Source organism: Trichechus manatus, unplaced genomic scaffold (genome assembly GCF_000243295.1).
Source record: "Trichechus manatus latirostris isolate Lorelei unplaced genomic scaffold, TriManLat1.0 scaffold00031, whole genome shotgun sequence".
Classification (NCBI taxonomy): Eukaryota; Metazoa; Chordata; class Mammalia; order Sirenia; family Trichechidae; genus Trichechus; species Trichechus manatus.
This window is the reverse complement of record NW_004443967.1, coordinates 5,767,308-5,789,323: the sequence shown is the minus strand read 5'-3', so window position 1 is coordinate 5,789,323 and position 22,016 is coordinate 5,767,308. Positions and strand designations below refer to the sequence as shown.

The window sequence follows — 22,016 nt, the reverse complement described above, 5'->3', positions numbered from 1 at the left end:
GTTCTTGAAATAAGTGATTTAAAAGTATAATCTGTGTTCCTAATCTGGGTAGAAATTTATTTTAATGGTTTTTATAGACAACCAGCTCTGTTGATTTTTTGGTGCCTTTTGGGTCACCTCCATCATATCTTTATTTTCTATTTCTTTAATCTGTGCTCTTATCTCATACTTCCTTCCTTCTTCCTACCTTTGCTTCCTCATTTCTTTGGAATTAACCTACTGTTCTTTTCCTAACTTCTTGAGGGGAGCCCTGGTGGCACAGTGGTTAAGGGCTATGACTGTTAACCAAAAGCTCCACAGTTGGAATCCAATAGCTGCTCCTTGGAAACCCTATGGAACAGTTCTAACTCTGTCCTATAGGGTTGCTGTATCAGTCGGAATCAACTAGACAGCAACGGATTTTTTTTTTTTTTTTGAGGGGATGCTTAGACCACTGATTTTCAGACATTTTTCAACCTTTTCTAACAAATGAATTTATGACCGTAAATGTCCCTCTTAGCTGCATCACACATATTTTGATCTATCATTATCATTCAGTACAAAATATTTTCTAACTTTCAGTAAAATTTCTTTGACGAATTATGTGCTGTTATTGCCATGCATTTCAATTTTGTACATATTTAAGCCTCTGTTATATCACTACTATACTATTACATCTTTCTATCAACGATTATTTAATTTACCCCTCTCACTGCTGTACATGCATACCAGTATCTCAGATCATTTTTATTCTACCTCAATAATATACCCTTCCTTGATGGTCTAATGTTGTCAAATCCTCTCAGTTTTTGTTCTTCTGAAATGTCTTTATTTTGCTCTCATTTTTTAATGATATTTCACTCGGCGTAAAATTTTAGGCTGACGATTATTTTTCTGTTAGCCATTTAAAGACATCGTGTCTTCTGGATTCCATTTTTTCAGTTTAGAAATCACTTGCCAGTCGTACTATTGCCCCTTTAAAAGAAATATACCTCTCCCCCACCCCCACCCCAGATTGCTTTTACAATTTTCTCTTTATGTTTTGATTTTTGGAAGCTTTAGTATGATATTCCTAAGTGTGAGTTTCCTTGTACGTATCCTGCTTGGTGGTCACGGAACTTCTTAATTTGTGACCTGATGTCTTTTGTCACTTTTGAAAACTTCTCAATTAATACCTCTTCAAATAGTGGGCTAAATTGTTCTCTCACTTCTCTCTTTCTAAGACTCCAATTACACACGTCATATCATTTCCACATGCCCCCTCTATCTTTCCCTCTTTTATTTTTCATCCTTTTGTCTTTCTTCACTTCAGTCTGAATATTTCCTTCTGACGTATCTTCCATTTCATTAATTCCCTCTTCAGCTGTGTCTAATCTGCTGTTAAACAAATTCATGATATCATAATTCAGTTAATCTATTTTTCAGTTCTAGAATTTCTATTTCATTCTTCAGTAAGAATTTCCATATCTCTGTTGATATTTTAATTCCTTGAACATAAAGTCATTATTATTTTAAAGTTTGCATCTAAAAACAGAGGAGTACTGGTGGCACAGTGGTTAAGCGCCCGGCTGCTAACCAAAAGATTGGCAGTTCGAACCCACCAGCTGCTCCACAGGAGAAAGATGTGTCAGATTGCTTCCATAAAGATTACAGCCTTGAAAACCCTATGGGGCAGTTCTACTCTGTCTTACAGGGTCACTATGAGCTGAAATTGACTCAATGGCTATGGGTATCTGCAAACACCATTATCCTATAGGTATGTTTCTAATAACTTTTTTTTTTTTTTTTTGTCTCATCTTTTTCTAAGCCTGGTTATTTTTTATTTGGGGCCAAATATTTTATATGACATCTTAAAGAAATAATTTAAAGATCTGGATATTATCTTCCTCAAGATGATTTACTTTTGCTTCTGCCGGTTTGTTAGGCTATTAACAGTTCATTATAATTCAATGAGAGATTGTAATGATTCAAAAATGGGCTCATATCCACTAGCAGAGTTTAGAACTTCAGGGACCAGACTAAATCCATAAGTTTTTACCATGGACCCTCTTCCTTGACACACCTGGAAATCCAATTCTGGTCCTCAATATTGAACCCAGCAAAAGTTCTGCTTACTTCTCAGTTTTCAGAACTGGAAATTATCTCAATGAGAAAAGTTGCACAAAATACACCAGACTCATCTCCTTTGACATTCATCCTCTCCTAAATCTTGATCTGCAAATTCTCACTGCCTTGATAGTTCTGTGATGCTGTAAACAAATGTAATTCCTAATTTTTCTTGGTGTAAGTATCATTTCAAAATAATGTGTTTCACCCATGAAAAATAAGAATTCCTCTAAAAACCATTTCTTAATATCTCAACAAAATGGCCCTATCAAACCCTATCTACTAAAAAATAGAAACAGTTCTGAGGTAATAAAAATTAAAGAGCGGTCTGTAGAGTTAACACATAATAGTGACATTTGTAAATTGAATCAAATTTGACAAATAAACTTGACACATAGTATAATCCATATGTAATAATAAACTTGCCAAAAAAAGCATCAAAACTGTAAGACTGCTATAAAACTTTAAGAATAGAAAATACTCATTTTAGTGCTCCCTGATGATTTTATTAATCTTTTAAAACAATTCAGGACCCATTAAAATATTAAAGCATTGTATATATCTATAACATATTTCTAATGAGGTTCTCAAAAAATTCACGAATGATTTTATTAAATTCTCCTAAGGAACAAGTATCCAATATCTTTTTTGCATAATCTAAAATTGTCAAGATTGATAATCATATTCTTCTATTCAAAAGTTTGCTACAGAAACTTTTCAGATAAAGAAGCATGTTCAAACTGAGCAAACTTCACACAAGTGATAAGCAACAACTAAATCTCTCACTTTCATTTTATTCTAATAACTCAGTTCTGTTCTCTATTAAGATTCTTCCCTGAGCATTTCTATACTCATTATTACTACTGTGAAGTATGCCACTTCCTTCATGCAGAAGCAGTTATCCTTCCTTAGTGACATAATACAATCTAAAATGTATGTAAAATACTTTAAGCAGATACACAGTGCCTTAATCACTAAATCACAAGTCCTCTTGCAAAAAGTCAGACAGTAAGTTAGAAAGATTAAAATGGGAATAAAATGCAACATATAAATGATACAAAAGAAAAATGTAATTAATCTATTTTAGTATTTATAAAAATATAAAGAATAATACCACATTTTTATTAGACTAACAGGAAATAAAGAGACTTAACAAAATCACCCAAAGGAAAAGTCTTAATTTTTTTTAATTCCAACTTTATTATTATTTTTTTAAGTTAGCATATATGTGTGAAAGTGAAGGGAGCAGAGTAAATCAAGATTTGGTGGAAATTTTTCATTTAAATATTTAAATTAACTTCATGCTAGCAGTTTAAAAGAATTCATAGTGTCTTAAAATAACAAAGGAGTCATTTCCCAGCTTTTACAGAGGGAAATGAGTACAACAAAAATTCTATTTTAAAACTTACATACCCAGAAAAATCAATACACAAAGAAATTATGAATACCACATCAAACATAAAGAGAACATTATGGATATGAATAGTCAATTCACTGAATAGGAAACACAAATGTCAAATGAACATGTAAAAAGATGCTTACTCACAGCAGTAAACAGGTAAATGCACATGAAAATCTCAGTAAAATACCATTCACACCCATTACATTGGCAAAAAGTAAAAATTCTCACAATTATCAACTGTTGGTGAGAATATGAACAAAGAGGGCACTCACACTCTGCTGGTAGAAATATACATTGCCACATGCTACCTGAAGAGCAATTAGGCAACATGCAGTGAAGTTGAAGATGTGAATGAATAACCTCAGATATAGCAACTTCACTTCTAAGGACATACCCTAGAAAACTCTTGCCCAAGTGCATGAGTCCAGTACAAGATGTACAGTGTAGCACTGTCTATAACAGTAAAAAAGGAAAATCTACTTAAATGCAACCAAGCGCTGTATTTCACATGAAGTTAGGTGCTGAGAGCGAAGAAATACTTGTTTAATCTACAAATGACAATAAACTATGACTGCAAAGAACAAATCCCCAGACAGATAATACCAAAGCTCAAAGTCATCCTGTCAAACTAAACAATTCATCTGAAATGAACATAATATCAGCGCATATAAGTAATGTATACAGAATAAATACTTCTACGTGATCAGAAACTATTTTAAAGTCAATCATTTACAGTAATGGTGGCAACGTAGAAAATTTATTATTTTGTGCCTTTGTTACACAATAGTATGGCATTAGTGGAAACAATGATTAGAGAGTTCAAGAATTTCTCCCTGAAAATATTTAATAATTACTACTATTATACAAATATAAGATATAGCTAATGTCAAATTTCCTCCTTATCATGCTTCTGCCCAATTTACTCACCAAGTCTTAGTGTTAACTTCATACTTATAAAGATCATCTACCAAGCCATATTTATTGCCCGGTAATGCTTTATAGCCTCCATGAACATAAATGGACTTCGTTATTTCATCATAGACACTAGTATGGCCATATCCACCTTGTACAATAGCTCCTTTAGTTTCTGGAACAAGCCAAGTGTTAGACGCTGTAAGAGAAAGAAGATAAATCATGAACTTGTAGTAATATTAAGAAACATAACTAATCTATCACCAAAACTACCAAGTTAATTCCAATACCACATTTTTATGACTAAATACAGTATACTAATATTCATTTAATCAAGAAACACTTATTAAAAATATGCCAAGTACTATGTTAGGTGCTTGGATTAAAGTTCAATAAAATTGGTCTTTCTAAAATGAACTTAGACTCTAAAATACTGAAAATACTAAATTTGGGGAGCAAAAGGAAAACTTTATTCTCACACACACTGCTATATTTATAAATCACCTGAGGAAAGGCTTAATATTTTAGGAGATCCTACTATGTGATAGGCTGAGTTAGTCACTGATATTACAAACATAAAAAACACATGATCCTTGCCATTAACAAACTTAGATTAATTCATACATTGAAAAAAAATTTAACACTCTACTTGTCCTTCATCTCTTAGTTCTTAGACCCATTTTGACTTCTAGAGAGTTCTTTGTGCTGAGGATGAAAACCTAAAAATTAAATTTCCAAGCCTTCCTTATAGTTGGGTTGCTGTTAGCTTCCACCAATGGGATATGTTAGAGGTCAGAAGGCAAGAGGAAGAGAGACGTTCTGCTTTTGGCTCTAGCAGCAGGAGCAGGCAGGTAACGGCCGGTATAGTTTTCTAGCAACTGTAGCGGAAGTGGTTTCTGCCCAGCGGCACCTTCAGTAGTTCAATTGCGAATGTGGGCTCATAGGCTCTAGCCTGAGTGTGTAGTAGATTCCAGAGTTCTGAGGGATCCACTCCCTTTGGTATCTCCAGCCCTTCTGACTTTATTTTTTATTATTAACTTATGCAATTAATTCCCTGTATTAAATCCCATTCCGCTTTGTATATGTAGAAAATATTCTTATTTCCTACTGCAGATTTGCTGACACAAGCACTAACTATACGCAAAGCATGCTTTTAAGAATATGCATATGAAAAACACACAGCTTCTTGCCCTTATATAATTTAGATTATGAAGTGCAACGATGTAAAAACTTATCATTAGTCTTTAAATATGCACCCATATCACACCACCTGCCTTTCCTCTAACTGGTCACCTAAACTTTGGCATCCTAGGCAACATACAGAAAATATACAAATCAAATAGTAGAAAATGAAGATGACCCTTAAAAACTCTTTAAATTTACACAATATGAATTATGTAGTTACAGATTTCTAATTATTCAATAGTCATAAAATACAGAAGTGTCAAAAAGGAATGATTAAAGCCAATTGTACTTTAAGAAAACTAAAGATGAGAAGAAATTTTGTAGTACCCATGTAACTAACAGGTATTACATTTTGGTACTAATTCCCATTGAATGAAGTAAATATTACCTTATCAAAAATAGTATGATTAATATTCTTTAACCTCTTGTTAAAGCAATACATGTACATTTATGCATATATAAAGGTCTTTCATATCTGTATTCATTCTCCCTTTAATAAAGATAAAAATGCTCCTTACCAAAAAATATTAAAACAATAAGGTGGTGTATAATGTAAAAAGTGAAAGTTACCTTCTCCTCCAGCACACTAACTAGAGGTAAAGATTATTTTCAAACCATATTTCCAACTGTTTTATTATGCATATATGAAGCACCTTACATGACCTACATGTATATATATATATATATATGTACAAAAAAAAAAGAATCATACTATTTTGCAACTATTTTTTCACTTAAAATATTTGGGGCATCCTTCCATGTTCCATTTATTACTTTTTAACAGCTACATTCAGTTGTACTTATGATATATAACATTTAAATAACTCTACATTGTTACTCATTTGGGTTTTTATTTGCCATTAAAAACAATGATGAAATAAACAACCTTGGAATTATCATCAGAGTCATTATCTAATACACCATACACTATATCTCAGGAACTACCTTATTAATTCATTTAAACTTAGTAATAATTCTTTGAGATATGTACTATTTCTGTCTTCTCTTTACTTTTGAGGAAATTTAGAGTTGGACAAGTTAAATAACACACTCATCAAAATTGTAAAAGTTACTAAGTGGCACAAGATGGTATAGGCTCATCTCTCTCTCTTCCCACCTGTTAAGAACAACCATAGACCCTAGAAATAATGCGAGACAACCAAAGGATTCCGAAAGGTATAAAAGAGGAAAGCAGACAGTTAGGGACCCCAGAACTGGGAATAACATAGCAGCGTATGTTTTATGGCACCCCTATCCCAATCTAATAGAAAAAGTCTACTCAGGCCCAGCATTTCCCAACCCCCAACACTGCTAACTCAAAAATGGGTAGTTTGAACCCACCGAGCAGTACTGCCAAAGAAAAGGCCTGGCAATCTGCTTCCATTAAGATTAAGCCAAGAAAACCTTGAAAGCAGTTAGACACAAATGACACATTACCCACAGAAGAACACTAATTCGAGTAACAGTAGATTTCTCATCTGAAACCACGGAGGCCCAAAGGAAGTAGCACAACATTTTTCAAGTGCTGAAAGAAAAGAACTACCAGACACCAATTCTATATCCAGGGACACTATCCTTCAGGAATGAAGGGGAGAAAAGACTCTCAGATGAGGTAAAACTAAAATAAAATGGCATCTGTAAGCCTACCATTAAAGAATGGCAAAAGGAATTTCCTCAAACAGAAATGAAATGATAAAAGAAGGAATTCTAAGGTACACTTAATCCAGGCCATGGTCTTTTCAGTCACTTCATATGCATGCAAAAGCTGGACAATGAAGAAAGAAGACAGAAAAAGAATTGATGCATTTGAATTGTGCTTTTGGCAAAGAACGCTGAATATGCTGTGGACTGCCAAAAGAATGAACAAATGAGTCTTAGAAGAAATATAACACAAATACTTCTTAAAAACAATGATGGCAAGACTTCATCTTGCTTGCTCTGGACACCTCATTGGGAAAGACCAAGAAAAGAACATCATTTTTTTGTAAAGTAGTGGGTCAGCGAAAACAAGGGAAACCCTCAATGAGATGGATTGATACCATAACCACAAGAATGAGCTCAAACAACGTTTTGTTCTGTTGTACATAAGATCATCATGAGTTGGAGTTGACCTAAGGGCAACTAACAACAACAAAAATATGTAAATAAATTTGGAAACCTAGATATAAGCTATAATACCCTAGGGAAATACAGATTACCAAAACTGATCTCCTTTAGAGTGAGAAAGCTTAAACAGACCAGACTGTAGGTACAAATTACAGGCAGTGTATATTTCTTCTCAATATAAATAAAATTTTTTAAATATACAAAATAATAGAACAGCTGTCTTGTAAGGGACTGAGATCACCATCAGTGAAAGAATGCTGAACAGAGACAAAATGAACAGGATGTTATGAATCCTGAATGCGCATCAACTGAACCTTTCTAAATACAGACAAGGAATGATTTCAAATATATGCATAATATTTATGTAGCTTAGAAGCAGATTTTAAAAGCACATGGCTTAATAATTTACTAACCAAAACTAATCTCTCTATTTTGGTATTTTCTGAAACATTTAGTAAATATAAAAATGTAGACAATCTTAGCAGCTTTTGTCACAGACCTAGTAATTTATAAAAATGTTATTTTACTTCTTATGTTGAAACTGTATCACTTTACCTAATTAGTCCTGAAAAGTGCTACACAAATGAATCTGACAGCAAATGCCAAGCCTTATTTCAGCAAAATGAAAATTTGCTTTTCGTTATTTCTATGTTTGAGTTGTAAGGGGCCCTGGTGATGCAATGGTTAAGCGCCAAAAGGTCAGTTGTTTGAACCCATCATCAGCTCCACTGGAGAAAAGACGTGGCAATCTGTGCTCCCATAAAGATTACAGCCTAGGAAACCCTATGAGGCAGTTCTACTCTATCATACAGGGTCACTATGATTCGGAATGGACAGGACAGCACAAAACAACATGGTGGAATTATTTTTAAAGGGAATCTTTTTCTATTTTAAAAAAATCCTAAGGATGGAATTATCTTTAAGGGGAAGATTTCTTCTATTAAAAAATCATAATCCCCACTACCTAATACATCTGTTTGATAGATCTGTATTTTCAGATAGCAGTTTTCTAAAAAGTAATATCCAATTTACACTTGAAATTCACGAAAGAATTTTTAAAAACATGTAATGTTAAGAGCTAAAGAGAAAAGTCACATAAAGTATCATCACACTTAACGGAAAAAAAAAATTGCCTTTCTAAAAAACATCATATCGAATGGTTTTTAAATCAAAAGAAAAAAGTTAACATAAAATGACACATTAATAATGACTTCCCAACTACACCTTCCAAATTCTAAAGCCATGAAAACACTAAAGCTAAACATTAATATTATACTCACCTTGAGACTCACATTGAGATTCTTAGAAAGTTTATGAGGTATTGCTAACCTACAGTGAAATAAATTTCCCTCAGGACTAACCCAGAAAAGCTTTATGGTCCAAGTTAGTAAAACCAGCCACATAATTCCCCTTTGAGATTTACAAATTCCCTAAAAGCCATCATTCTAAGTATAGCAAAAGGACAAGCTGATATTTCCTTCACTGTCACAGCAGGTCACAGGAATTCTTACAATCTTCAGTTCAAAGGTATTTTCTATATTACCAGATATGAAAAAACATACATCTACTTCCTCTAATGTTACTATTTTTAGCATTTCAAAATAATTTCAAAGGGACAAACAAGTAACAAGAATATTCAAAGAACTCCCCTTTACCCTTCACTGAGATTCACCAATTATTAATATTCTGTCCCATTGTTTTATCATTACTTCCCCTCCATACACACATACACACACACACACATTTTTTTCTGACCCACTGAATTGTATAGATTGTTCCCATTTACTCCTAAATACTTTAGTGTATATTTCTCTTTATGGCTGAATAATATTCCATTGTATGGCTGTATCACATATTGATTATCCATCTGCTGATGGACACTGGGGTTGTTTCCACTTTTGGCTATTGTGAATAATGCCGCAATTAACACCAGTATACAAGTATCTGTTTGAGTCCCTGCTTTCAAGTCTTTTGGGTATTCAGCCATTTTTCCAAGGAGCCCTCATTCCTTTTCAAAGGGAATATTAGAAACCAGATCTGGAATATGGGTGCTAGGTGTGGTCACTACTACTGGAGTATCTTAGCTTCTAAGACATGGATACTTATGTCTGTCGTCTGTCTATCTAATCGTGAACTCATACTGATACATCTAATTCCAATCCATCTGTACAGATTCTTCCTTGCCTTCTCCATTTCATATTTCTATCTCCCATCGTTCACACCACGAACCCTGATTCTCAACAACATCAACACATGTACCAATTTTTTCAACTAAATACACCTAAAATGTTGTTGTTAGGTGCCATCAAGTCAGTTCCGACTCATAGTGACCCTATATACTACAGAACGAAACACTGCCCAGTCCTGCGCCATGCTCACAATCGTTATGCTTGAGTCCATTGTTGCAGCCACTATGTCAATCCATCTCGTTGAGGGTCTTCCTCTTTTTCATTGACCTTGTACTTTACCAAGCATGATGTCCTTCTCCAGGGACTGACTCCTCCTGACAATATGTCCAAAAGATGTAAGATATAGTCTTGCCATCCTTACTTCCAAGCAGCATTTTGGTTGTACTTCTTCCAAGACAGATTTGTTCGTTCTTTTGGCAGTCCATAGTATATTGAATATTCTTCACCAATACCACAATTCAAAGGTGTCAAGTCTTCTTCGGTCTTCCTTATTCTTTGTTCAGCTTTCACATGCATATGATGCAACTGACAATACCATGGCTTGGGTCAGACGCACCTTCGTCTTCAAGCTGACATTTTTGCTTCTCAACACTTTAAAGAGGTCTTTTGCAGCAGATTTGCCCAATGCAATGCATCTTTTGATTTCCTGACTGCTGCTTCCATGGGTGTTGATTGTGGATCCAAGTAAAATGAAATCCTTGACAACTTCAATCTTTTCTCTGTTTATCACTATGCTGCTTATTGGTCCAGTTGTGAGGATTTTTGTTTTCTTTATGTTGAGGTGTAATCCATACTGAAGGCTGTGGTCTTGATCTTCATCAGTAAGTGCTTCAAGTCGTCTTCACTTTCAGCAAGCAAGGTTGTGTCATCTTCATAATGCAGGTTGTTAACGAGTCTTGCTCCAATCCTGATGCCCTGTTCTTTTTCATATAGTCCAGCTTCTCGGATTATCTGCTCAGCATAAAGACTGAATAAGTATGGTGAAAGGATACAACCCTGATGCACACCTTTCCTGACTTTAAATCACGCAGTATCCCCTTGTTCTGTCTCTTTATCTAGGTAGAGGTTCCTCATGAACACAACCAAGTGTTCTGGAATTCCCATTCTTCTCAATGTTATCCATAATTTGTTATGATCCACACAGTCAAATGCCTTTGCATAGTCAATAAAACACAGGTAAATATCTTTCTGGTATTCTCTGCTTTCAGCTAGGATCCATCTGACATCAGCAATGATATCACTGGTTCTGTGTCCTCTTCTGAATCCAGCTTGAATTTCTGGCAGTTCCCTGTCGATATACTGCTGCAGCCGCTTTTGAACGATCTTCGGCAAAATTTTACTTGTATGTGATATTAATGATATTGTTCAATAATTTCTGCATTCAGTTGGATCACCTTTTTGGGGAATAGGCATAAATATGGATCTCTTCCAGTTGGTTGGCCAGGTAGCTGTCTTCCAAATTTCTTGGCATAGACAAGTGAGCACTTCCAGTGCTGTATCCGTTTGTTAGAACATCTCAATTGGTATTCCGTCAACTCCTGGAGCCTTGTTTTTCGCTAATGTCTTCAGTGCAGCTTGGACTTCTTCCTTCAGTACCGTCGGTTCCTAATCATATCATATGCTACCTCTTGAAATGGTTGAGTGTCAACCAATTCTTTTTGGTATATGACTCTGTGTATTCCTTCCATCTTCTTTTGATGCTTCCTGTTATCGTTTAATATTTTCCCCATAGGATCCACGCCTAAAATAATACCTTCAGAAAAATGAACTTCAAAGATCCATTTGCATTTCCTCACCCAGTCACACCTGGATTAAGTGTACATAGTCAAAAATAGTGTTCAAGAGTCACTTGGATTAGTTCTTTTATCCCCCATTCAGTGTGGTTATGTTATTTATTTGAAACATGGTTGGGTTCATTTGTTTCAGTTTATGTTGTTTTAGAGGTTTGGGTCTTTTTTTTTTTTTTCCTTCTTCCTTTCCCTATTAATTTTTTAAAATATTTAAACTATCAATATGCTTTTAAAAGCGAAGCTATTCAAAAAACTATTTAAAAGTAGGTAAATGCAAGGAAATATACCTCCATCCCCTACCCTTTCCACTCCTTTATAAGTAACCAACATCATTGTTTTCTGGTTTATCCTTCCTGCATTCCTTTTTGCTCAGATAAGCAGACATGAGTATATTTTCTTATTTCCCTTACTTACTTACACAAACAGTAGTATACTATAAATACTATTTTGTATTTTACTATGTCACTTAATATATCCTGGAAATCACGTCATATGACTTCAAAGAGATCTTCTTCATTCTTTTTTTTACAGTTGCATAGTGCTCCACTATTTGGCAGTACCAGAGTTTACTCATCAATCTCTTATATTTGGGCACTGAAGTGATTTCCAAGTGATATTTCAATGAATTACCTGTGTATATGTATTTTTTTATTTCTGGAGATGTATCTTCAAGATAGATACCTAGAAATGGAACTAATTTGTATTTTTATTAGATATTGGGACAGTTCTAAAATGTAGCCCAAATTCTTTTAAACTCCTCCCACCAAGAGGTGGAGTTTATGACCTCCTCCCCTTAAATCTGGGCAGGCTTCTTACTGCTTCAACCAATAAGAGTACAGAAGAAGTGAGGCTATCTGAGTTCCAAGACTAGACCATAAAAGCTATGCAGGATCTTTCTGTTTTTTTTGGAATGCTTGATCTCCTAATGTTTCATCATGGCTGCCTTATCATGTGTGCATTACTTATCAATTCACCTAAGAGTAGAAATTATTTGTAATTTCCCAAATAAAATTCTTTCACTTGAAGCCTGGTCTCATGGTCTGCTTCTGTGAAAACCCAGGCTATGAAGGATTCCACATTTCCTGCCAACTGCTACCCATTTTCTTTGCTCCGCTTCGCAAACAACATTTCTGAAAGAGCTGGCTCTACCCATTGTTTCCAGTTCCATGCCTCCCCACTTCCTCTTAAATCTAATCCAGTCAGGCTTTCATCCCACCACTACATAGAAATTGTGTTCGCCAACATCACCAATAACCTACAGAGCACTAAATCCAACAGTCAATCCTTAGTGCTCATTGTACTTGATCCAGCAGCAACATCTGGCACAGTTGAACACTTCTGCTTTATAGTCTTTCTTCACTTGGTTTCCACATTCGTCATCACCCCCTTCTTCTCTATTGTTGGAACATCCTAGAACTCAATCCTTTTCCTCTTTTCTTTATCTACACCCATTCCCTTACTGACTCCATCCAGTCTGGTGGCTTTAAATCACCACGTATAGTCAAAGAAATCTCAAATCTGTCTCCAGCCCAGATCTCTCTCTAGAACTCCAGACTCATATATCCAACTGCCTACTTGACATTTTCATGTTGGTGTCTAATGGAAATCTCACATATAACATGTCTAAACTGAACTCTTGATCTTCAACCCACCTTCACTTCAAACCTGCTTAAGAATCTTCTGCATGTCAGTTGATGGCAATTTCATCTTTCTAGTTGCTCAGGCCAAAAACCTATAATCACCCCTAACTCCTCTCTTTTTCTGAAGCTCCACATCTAAACTCTCAGCAAATGCTATACGCTCTACCTTCGAAACATATAAAATAATTTCGCTAATTCTTATACCTCCAATGCTACTACCATTCTTTAACCCTGATTACTGTACTTCCTAACTGGCTTCCCTAGAGTCTATTTTCAACACAATAGCCAAAATGGTTAATTTAAAAATCATGTCATTGCTCTGCTCAAAATCTTGCAATGTCTTTTCATTTCACCCAAAGCAAAAAGCAAAAGCCATACAATGACCTATAACGCCTCACATGAAGTGGCTCCTTACTACTTATCTGATCTCATCTCTTAATTTTTATTCTCTCACACTTATTACTCTTCTCCAGACCCCTTAACCCAAAAAAAACCAAACCCACTGCTGTCGAGTTGATTCTGACTCACAGCAACCCTATAGGACAGAAGAGAACTACCCCATAGAGTTCCCAAGGCTGTACTCTTTATAGAAGCAGATTGCCACATCTTTCTCTCATGGAGCGACTGGTGGGTTTGAACTGCCAACCGTTCGGTTTGCAGCTGAGCACTTACCTACTGGATCACCAGGGCTCTTTCCAGATTCCTTATTATTCCTTAAACATGCTTTGCATGTTCTTGCCTTTTGGCCTTTACACTAGCTGTTCTTCTTCCCCCAGATAGCCACATAGCAAACTCACTCGCTTTCTTCCATTTTTTACTCAAAACTCATCTTCACATTGAAGCCTATGCTGGCCTTCCTATTTTAAACTGTAACCACCTCTCACTCTCAGCATTCTCAGTTCCCTTATTTCCTCTATTTTTATTAAACTTTTCTTATAACGCATCATATAGTATTCACACTTAGGTTTATTGTCTGTCTTTCCTGCTAGAAATAAGCTTTTCAAAGGTAAGGAAAAATACCTGATGTATCATTTGCTGATACGTATTACTGCATATGTCTAGCACCAAGTGAAACCAAAATTATGTTCATATAAGTTACAAAGTCAATGTTTCGAGGTACCCTTTAGCTCAACTGATACTCTAAAATTTCTGTCTCATTGAATAGAGATGACAACAGTTATAGACTTCTAACTATAGTCTCAACAGTTAAAAAATGATCTAGTATCTTAGATATTTTTTAAACATTAATGTTTAATGCTCAAACCAAAAAAACCAAACCCATTGCCATTGAGTCGATTCCAACTCACAGCAACCCTATAGGGCAGGGTAGAACTGCCCCAGCGGGTTTCCAAGGCTATAATCTTTACAGAAGCAGATTGCCACAGGTTTCTCCCATGAAGCATCTGGTGGGTTCGAACCACTGACCTTTCGGTTAGCAGTCGAGTGCTTAGTCACTACGCCACCAAGGCTCCGCCTTTGTTCTAAATCAGATAACAAAAATCTCAAAGACGACTCACAGCACTGAGCACAGAACCAGTAATACTTCAGAACCATTTAAAATACTGTTAACAGCTGAATAAATGGTCATTTTGTTATGTGTTAGCTAAGAGGTTTTTTTGTCTCCTTATATAAATTGCTACCTAATGGTGACCATGTCACTTAATCAGAGTATACTTCAGAGTCAAGTTTTACATAATAAAATTTCCCATTTTCATGAATTACCCTGATACAGTTTCAGCTTTCTTTTACCTTTATCACAATGATGAATAAAGAGATAATCCACCTTTAATACAAACACATTTATCTTCTTAGTTTTCTAGAAGCTTTAAACTTGTAAGGATACTCAAAGCAAGTCCAACGAACATTTGGGTATCTGATGCCATTAAAATCAGTCAGAAAAAAGGGCCTAAACTTATGGCATTACACTATACTAGTTCCCACTAAGAAGAGAAACAAAAAGTAAATTCTCTCTGTAAAAATAAGCATTCACTTTATAAACTAAGATGATAAATGATCCCATTACTTATGTTCAAAGCAACTCCTTGTAACAAAGTATCATTCCCTGAAGTATACTTTTCTGAGGCAGTGAACTTAACTATACTGACAATATCTTTAAAGTGTACAGGCAATCCCCGGGTTACGAACAAGATCCGTTTCTATGTCTTTAAGAATTTGAAGGTAAGTTGGGACAGGTGCATACAGTTCTTATTTAGCCTTACTTAAGGTCAAGAAAAGCTGGAAGCCTTTTCAATGATTTAAAAGCTGCATGTGCAGCAAGTAAAGGTGATTGTGACGAAGAATCTGTCGTGAGGAGGGGTTCAAACACTTCAAAATGAGGGCAAATTCACATAACTTTAAAGGGCAAGTAGGAGTTGTCTTTAAGTCAGACATTGGTAACCCTGGGAGTTACTGTATTTACCCATTGCTTTGTACTATTTTCTTCATAAATACTTTTTGAAGTGAAAGTACTAATAGACTATTCTTGACACCTCATATTTTCAACATTTAAGCAGCAAATTCAAAATGAATTAGGAGTAAATTAATAAGTTGATTTTGCTAATAAAATCAAATTTTACAATAAGGTGGTAGGTTTACTTTGTACTAAAATATTCACACAATTTTGAAAGTGCTCATAATCCATGTATTATTGCTGTAAAAGGCATAAATCATGTATTCTGCCTCTGTATCATACTATATTCGTAAGTATATCTAATCAGTAATGTAATTAACAAGACAAAAATCAACCCAAAATACCCTGTAGATTAATTTATTTAGAAATAATATTGGTTATAAAAGAAACCAAAAGAAAAGCTCTAAAAATTACTTAAAAATTTGCCAAAACTATAATTGAAATTCTGTGAACTGAGATCGCAGCCACCTAAGGCCAAAGAGGGTGATAGGGACATCAGGGCCAAAATCTTAGGGAGCAAATTTCCTTGGGTAATTGGGTATCTAAAGGCACCCAAATATGTGTAATTAGGAGAGCCACACACATGCACAGAAAGACCTGAATCCTAAGCTTTCTCCTAGGTGGATCTTTCAGCTCAATGTAAGCCTGGTTAAGGATTGCCCCAGCACAGAGCCAATCTACAAAGACTGCAAGAGGTTGTTGTTGTTGTTGTTGTTTTCCAATGGTTTTCTTCAGTTTGTTTCTGCAAAAATGGTTTGGAAAAGTCACCAAGCTAATGGACTATCACAGCCTTCAACAATAAGAGAAGAAAAGAGAAAGGAAAAGAAAGAGACCTAGCAAACCCTGAGGAAGGGGGAGAACCTGAGTTCTAGAACTATCACATCATATGAATTCAAATGTCCCATTTTCAACAAAAAATTTAGAAGACGTACAGAGAAACAGGGAAAAATGGCCTTTTTAAAGGAACAAAATAAGCTCACAACAACCATCTTTTAGGAAGACCAGACATTAGAATAATTAAAAAAAAAAATGGTCAAAAACTTCCCAAATTAGACAAAAGATGTGAAATTGCACATATAAGAAGTGCAATGAACTCCAAGTAGGATAAACCTAAGGAGATCCACACAGCAACACATTACAGTCAAACTACCAATAAGCAAATATAGAGAATTTTAAAAGTAGAAAGAGCGATCCTTTACATACAAGGGAGCTCCAGTAAGATTAAGTGTTGATTTCTTCTCAGAAACCATGGAGGCCAGAAAGCAATGGGACAATATATTCAAACTGTCATTCAAGAATCACATACTGTCCTTTGAAACTAAGGATGAAATTATGACATTTCCAGATAGACAAAAGCTGACACAGTTGATTATCATCAGACCAGCCACAAAGAAAATGCTAAAGGGAGTCCCCAGTTTGAAATGTGAGGACACTAGATAATAATTCAAAGTTGTATGAAGAAATAAAAATCAGCAGTAAAGGTAATTTCAAGGATATAAATGATGGCCAGTTTTGCTGAGAAATTAGAATGACTCAGCCACATTTGCTTCAACGCTTTCCATGAATCTGTTACGACAATAATGTATGTAAGCAGCCTGTATTCAGTGCAGCATTGCTTATTGACCATTGTTGCTGTTCTCAGCTGCCGTCAAGTTCTGACTCATAGGGACCCTATGTACAACAGAATGAAACACTGTCTGGAACTGCACCATCCTCACGATCATTGATATATTTGAGCCCATTCTTGCACCCACTGTGTCGATCCATCTCGTTGAGTCTTCCTCTTTTTGCTGACATTCTACTTTACCAAGCATGATGTCCTTCTCCACGGACTGGTCCCTTCTGACAACATGCTCAAAGTACATGAGACAAGTATTGCCATTTTCACTTCTAAGGAGCACTGTAGCTACACTTCTTACAAGACAGATTTGTTCGTTCTTCTGGCAGTCCATTGTATCTTCCATATTCTTCGCCAACACCATAATCAGAATGCATCAACTCTTCTTCAGTCTTCCTTATTCATTGTTCAGCTTTCTCACGCATATCAGGTGATTGAAAATACCATGGCTTGAGTCAGCACACCTTAGTCCTTAAAGTGACACCTCTGCTTTTCAACACTTTAAAGAGGTCTTTTGCAGCAGATTTGCCCAATATATCATTTGATTTCTTGACTGCTGCTTCCATAGTCATTGGTAGTGGATCCAACTCAGATGAGATTCTGACAACTTCAAACTTTTCTCCATTTATCACAATGTTGCTTATTAGTCCAGTTGTGAGGATTTTTGTTTTCTTTACATTGAGGTGTAATCCATACTGAAGGCTGTGGTCTTTGATCTTCATCAGTTAGTGTTTCAAGTCCTCTTTACTTTCAGCAAGCAAGGTTGTGTCATCTGCATAGCGCAGATTGTTAATGAGTCTCCATCCAATACTGATGCCCCATTCTGCTTCATATAGTCCACTTCTCAGATTATTTGCTTGGAAAACAGACTGAATAAGTATGGTGAAAGGAAACAACACTGATGCATACCCTTCCTGACTTTAAACCACACAGCATCCCCTTATTCTGGTCAAACAACTATCTCTTGGTCTATGTGCAGGTTCCATACAAGCACAATCAAGTGTTCTGGAATTCCCATTCTTCACAATGTTATCCATAATTTGTTATGATACACAGAGTCGAATACCTTTGCATAGTCAATAAAACACAGGTAAACATCTTTCTGGTATTCTCTGCTTTCAGCCAAGATCCATCTGACATCAGCAATGATATCCCTCGTTCCACATCCTCATCTGAATCCAGCCTGAATTTCCGACAGTTCCCTGTCGATGTACTGCTACAACCATTTTTGAATGATCTTCAGGAAAATTTTACTTGTGTGTGATATTAATGATGTTGTTTGATAATTTCTGCATTCTGTTGGATCACCTTTCTTTGGAATGGGTACAAATATGAATGTCTTCCAGTCAGTTGGCCAGGTAGCTGTCTTCCAACTTTCTTGGCACAGACGAGTAAGCACCTCTAGTGCTGCATCTGTTTGCTGAAACATCTCTACTGATATTCTGTAAATTCCTGAAGCCTTGTTCTTTGCCAATGCCTTCAGTGCAGCTTGGACTTCTTCCTTCAATACCATCAGTTCTCATCATATGCTACCTCCTGAAATGGTTGAACGTCAACCAATTCTTTTTGGTACAGTGACTCTGTGTACTCCTTATCTTCTTTTGATGCTTCCTTCGTCGTTCAGTATTTTGCCCACAGAATCCTTCAAAACTGCAACTCGAGGAAGATTAAAGAATTGTCAGGGTGTGGGTACTAGAAAGAGCGAGCTAGAAAGATTGGTAGTAATTGAAGAGTGAACCATTTAAAATGGAAATTATGGGACTTGTTGCAGGTAGGTAATGACACAATAGAGAGTATGACAATGGGAATGAGTAACTCAAATAAGACAAAAACAAGATCTTTGGAAGAGAGATCAAGAAATTGACAGGCCAGGTATTAGAAGAAGCATTTATGTGGATACTGAAATCAGAAATGTATTTGACTGACGTATGCTGGGGAAGAGTGACAGTGAGCCAGAACCTAAATTCTTTAAGGCATAAAACAGTGAACAGACGAGCACAAAATGCACAAAGGTAGAGTAATAGGCAGTATAGTCTGATGACACCAGATTCAAAGCTGGGTAATTTAGAGTAGGAGGGAGTGAGAATGGTGTGGAAATGGCAGTAAGAGCAAAGATGATACCTACTCCTCTTTCAGCCCAACTGTACTGGCATATGTGAGCATAAACAATCATTACTTGAAAGGACTACAGTGGAAACAGTGGAGTATTTAGAAGGCGGTCTTTCTCAGAGTGCCAGGCAGTCTCTTGTTGCTGCTAATGGTGGTCTGCAAACGAGCTTCTCATTAAGGCTGCACACGAACTCTATACAGTTGTATATAGCTGTCTATACACAAGAGGCAATAACTTGAGTTCATAACCAAAAATGAAGTATGTTATTGAAACTAAATAGCCACCATAGGGTGTATATTTGTAGACAAAATTAAAATCAACACTAAGGCTACAGTTGTTTGAGAACGTCACCCAGAATTTTAAAACAGAAAAAAAAAGATACCAGAAAAACAAAGCGTACTTAACAATATAATACAGAAAATCATATATAGATTTCCCCAGTTATCTTCACAGAGCAGATAATCATCTGTTACAGAAGCCAACAGACTATCCTCAGGAAGCTTACTTTAAAAAGCATATATATATATATATATAAAGATACAGCAATAAGATTAAAAACAGGACCCTGAAAAATAAAAAATCCTGCAATCACAGCATGCATAGTAAAGAGATATGGTTAGTTTCAGCTTTTGGTTCATAAGTAAAATATGAAGAAACAGCGCCATCTACTGGGATTTCTCAGATTTAAAATATTCTCAATTCTTGGAAAATGTGACTATGTAAGTTTTCCCTAATTTGGCTACGAAGACAAACCTAAATATTAAAGGACACAATCTAACACATAATCAAAAAAATTAAAATTTATTAGTTTCTGGCTTATAATTCTGATCTCAAATCACTCACCATTTTGACAAAATTCATATGACGGTTTTATTTAAGATAAAAATATTCTCAACCAAGTAAGAAGAGAGTACGTAATTAAATACATTTTTAAAAGTAACTCACAGATATGGTACTCTTGTATGGTGCTGGTATAACCATATATTGCAGAATATCCAAATATTATGATCATGACAACATCTCTACTATCCAACTCCATAATATGTGCTGAATGTCCCTCCACAGCATACTGCTGACCGTGTCCAAGAACAGTGGGAGTTTTTGTACTCCATGACTGACTATGTATGTTGAAAACCCATAATTCATCTGTAACATTGCCATCACTTGTTTCAATTCTGCCTCCATACATAAAGATGTTTTCCTGAAAGTTAAAACACATATATTAATACAAAAAATAGTTACAGAATAAAAACTAATTTTAAACATTAAATTTAGTAACTGCTCATGACATGCATAAGGTATAATTCTTATTTGTTAAAAGTCAATAAAGACCACACGAGTATTGATAATTAATACTTTTACATACCAACACAGAAAAAAATCCGTGCTTATAAAAAGTTACTTTAAGATATTTTATTTAAAACATGTATAATACATAGTCAATATTCATATTTTTAATTATCTGTAGGAAGAGAACACTGAAATAATGTTGGGAGATTAGAAAACAAAACAAGCTATTTAAGAGCTAACCATTTAAGGATGAGGCAGTTCTACAACCAAGAATAATTTACTCCTCACATACAACAGAAAAGTCTAACAGACTGAGTTGCTGATCAACGTTACTCAAAGGCTATCTTTTCAATCTTTGAATGATCTGAGTCCCTAGTTGTTACATTGGAAGTTTCTGTCTATTTGTACTGCTTTGTACTGCTATTCTTACTTTTTCAGTGTTTTCACCAAGTTCTGTCACCAAAAAGGGAGATCACATTTGTGCATCATGCACAGTACATTTTTATCACTATTTCTTATGGCTATAAGTGGTACACCTTAGGTAAGTCTTCACAGTATTTATAAATCATGCAAATAATTTTAACCACATAAAACTGAAATGAATGATACACAAATTATACAAATCATCACTATTTATTTCATCAGAGAATAGAAGGGAACTTCCTCAAACTGATAAAGGTCATCCAAGAAAAACTCACAGCTAACATCATATTTAATGGTGAAAGATTGGATGCTTTTCCTCAAGATAAAGAACAAGACAAGGATGTCTACTTTCACTGCTTCTATTCAACATCATTCTGGAGTTCTAGCCAAAGCAATGAGGCAAAAAATAAAATAAAATAAAAGGCATCCAGATTGGAAAGAAAGAAATACCTCTATTCACAGGTGACATGATGATGTATATAGAAAATCTTAAGAAATCCACACAAAAAAAAATTAGACTTAATAAACAAGTTCAGCAAAGTTGCAGGATACAAGATCAAAATACAAAAATCAATTGTGTTTCTGTACACTTGCAATGAGCGATCCAAAAATGAAACTAAGAAACCAATTCCAATTACATAACATCAAAAAGAATAAAATACTTATGAGGAGATTTAACTAAAGTGTAAAACTTATGCTCGGAAAATGATAAAACATTGTAGAAAGAAATTAAAGAAGATATAAATAAATGAAAAGACATCCTATGTTCATGTTCATGGGTTGGAAGGCTTCATACTCGTAAGATGATAATACTCCCCAGAGTGATCTACAAATTCAACCCAATTCCTATCAGAAT

The 22,016-nt window shown here is 35.3% G+C and overlaps 1 protein-coding gene across 4 annotated transcripts in view; it reads right to left on the bottom strand.

Annotated features, from left to right (window-relative positions):
* ATRNL1 (attractin like 1) overlaps positions 1–22,016 on the bottom strand; it is a 743,508-nt gene that overhangs the window by 641,198 nt on the left and 80,294 nt on the right. For all 4 annotated transcript variants that reach the window (XM_004374869.2, XM_023729981.1, XM_023729982.1 and 1 more), the window contains exons 8-9: positions 20,393–20,648; positions 4,415–4,598 (exon numbers count right to left, since the gene is read on the bottom strand). In XM_004374869.2, coding sequence (XP_004374926.1) covers positions 4,415–4,598; positions 20,393–20,648 — 440 coding nt within the window. The remainder of the gene's footprint in view (positions 1–4,414; positions 4,599–20,392; positions 20,649–22,016) is intronic.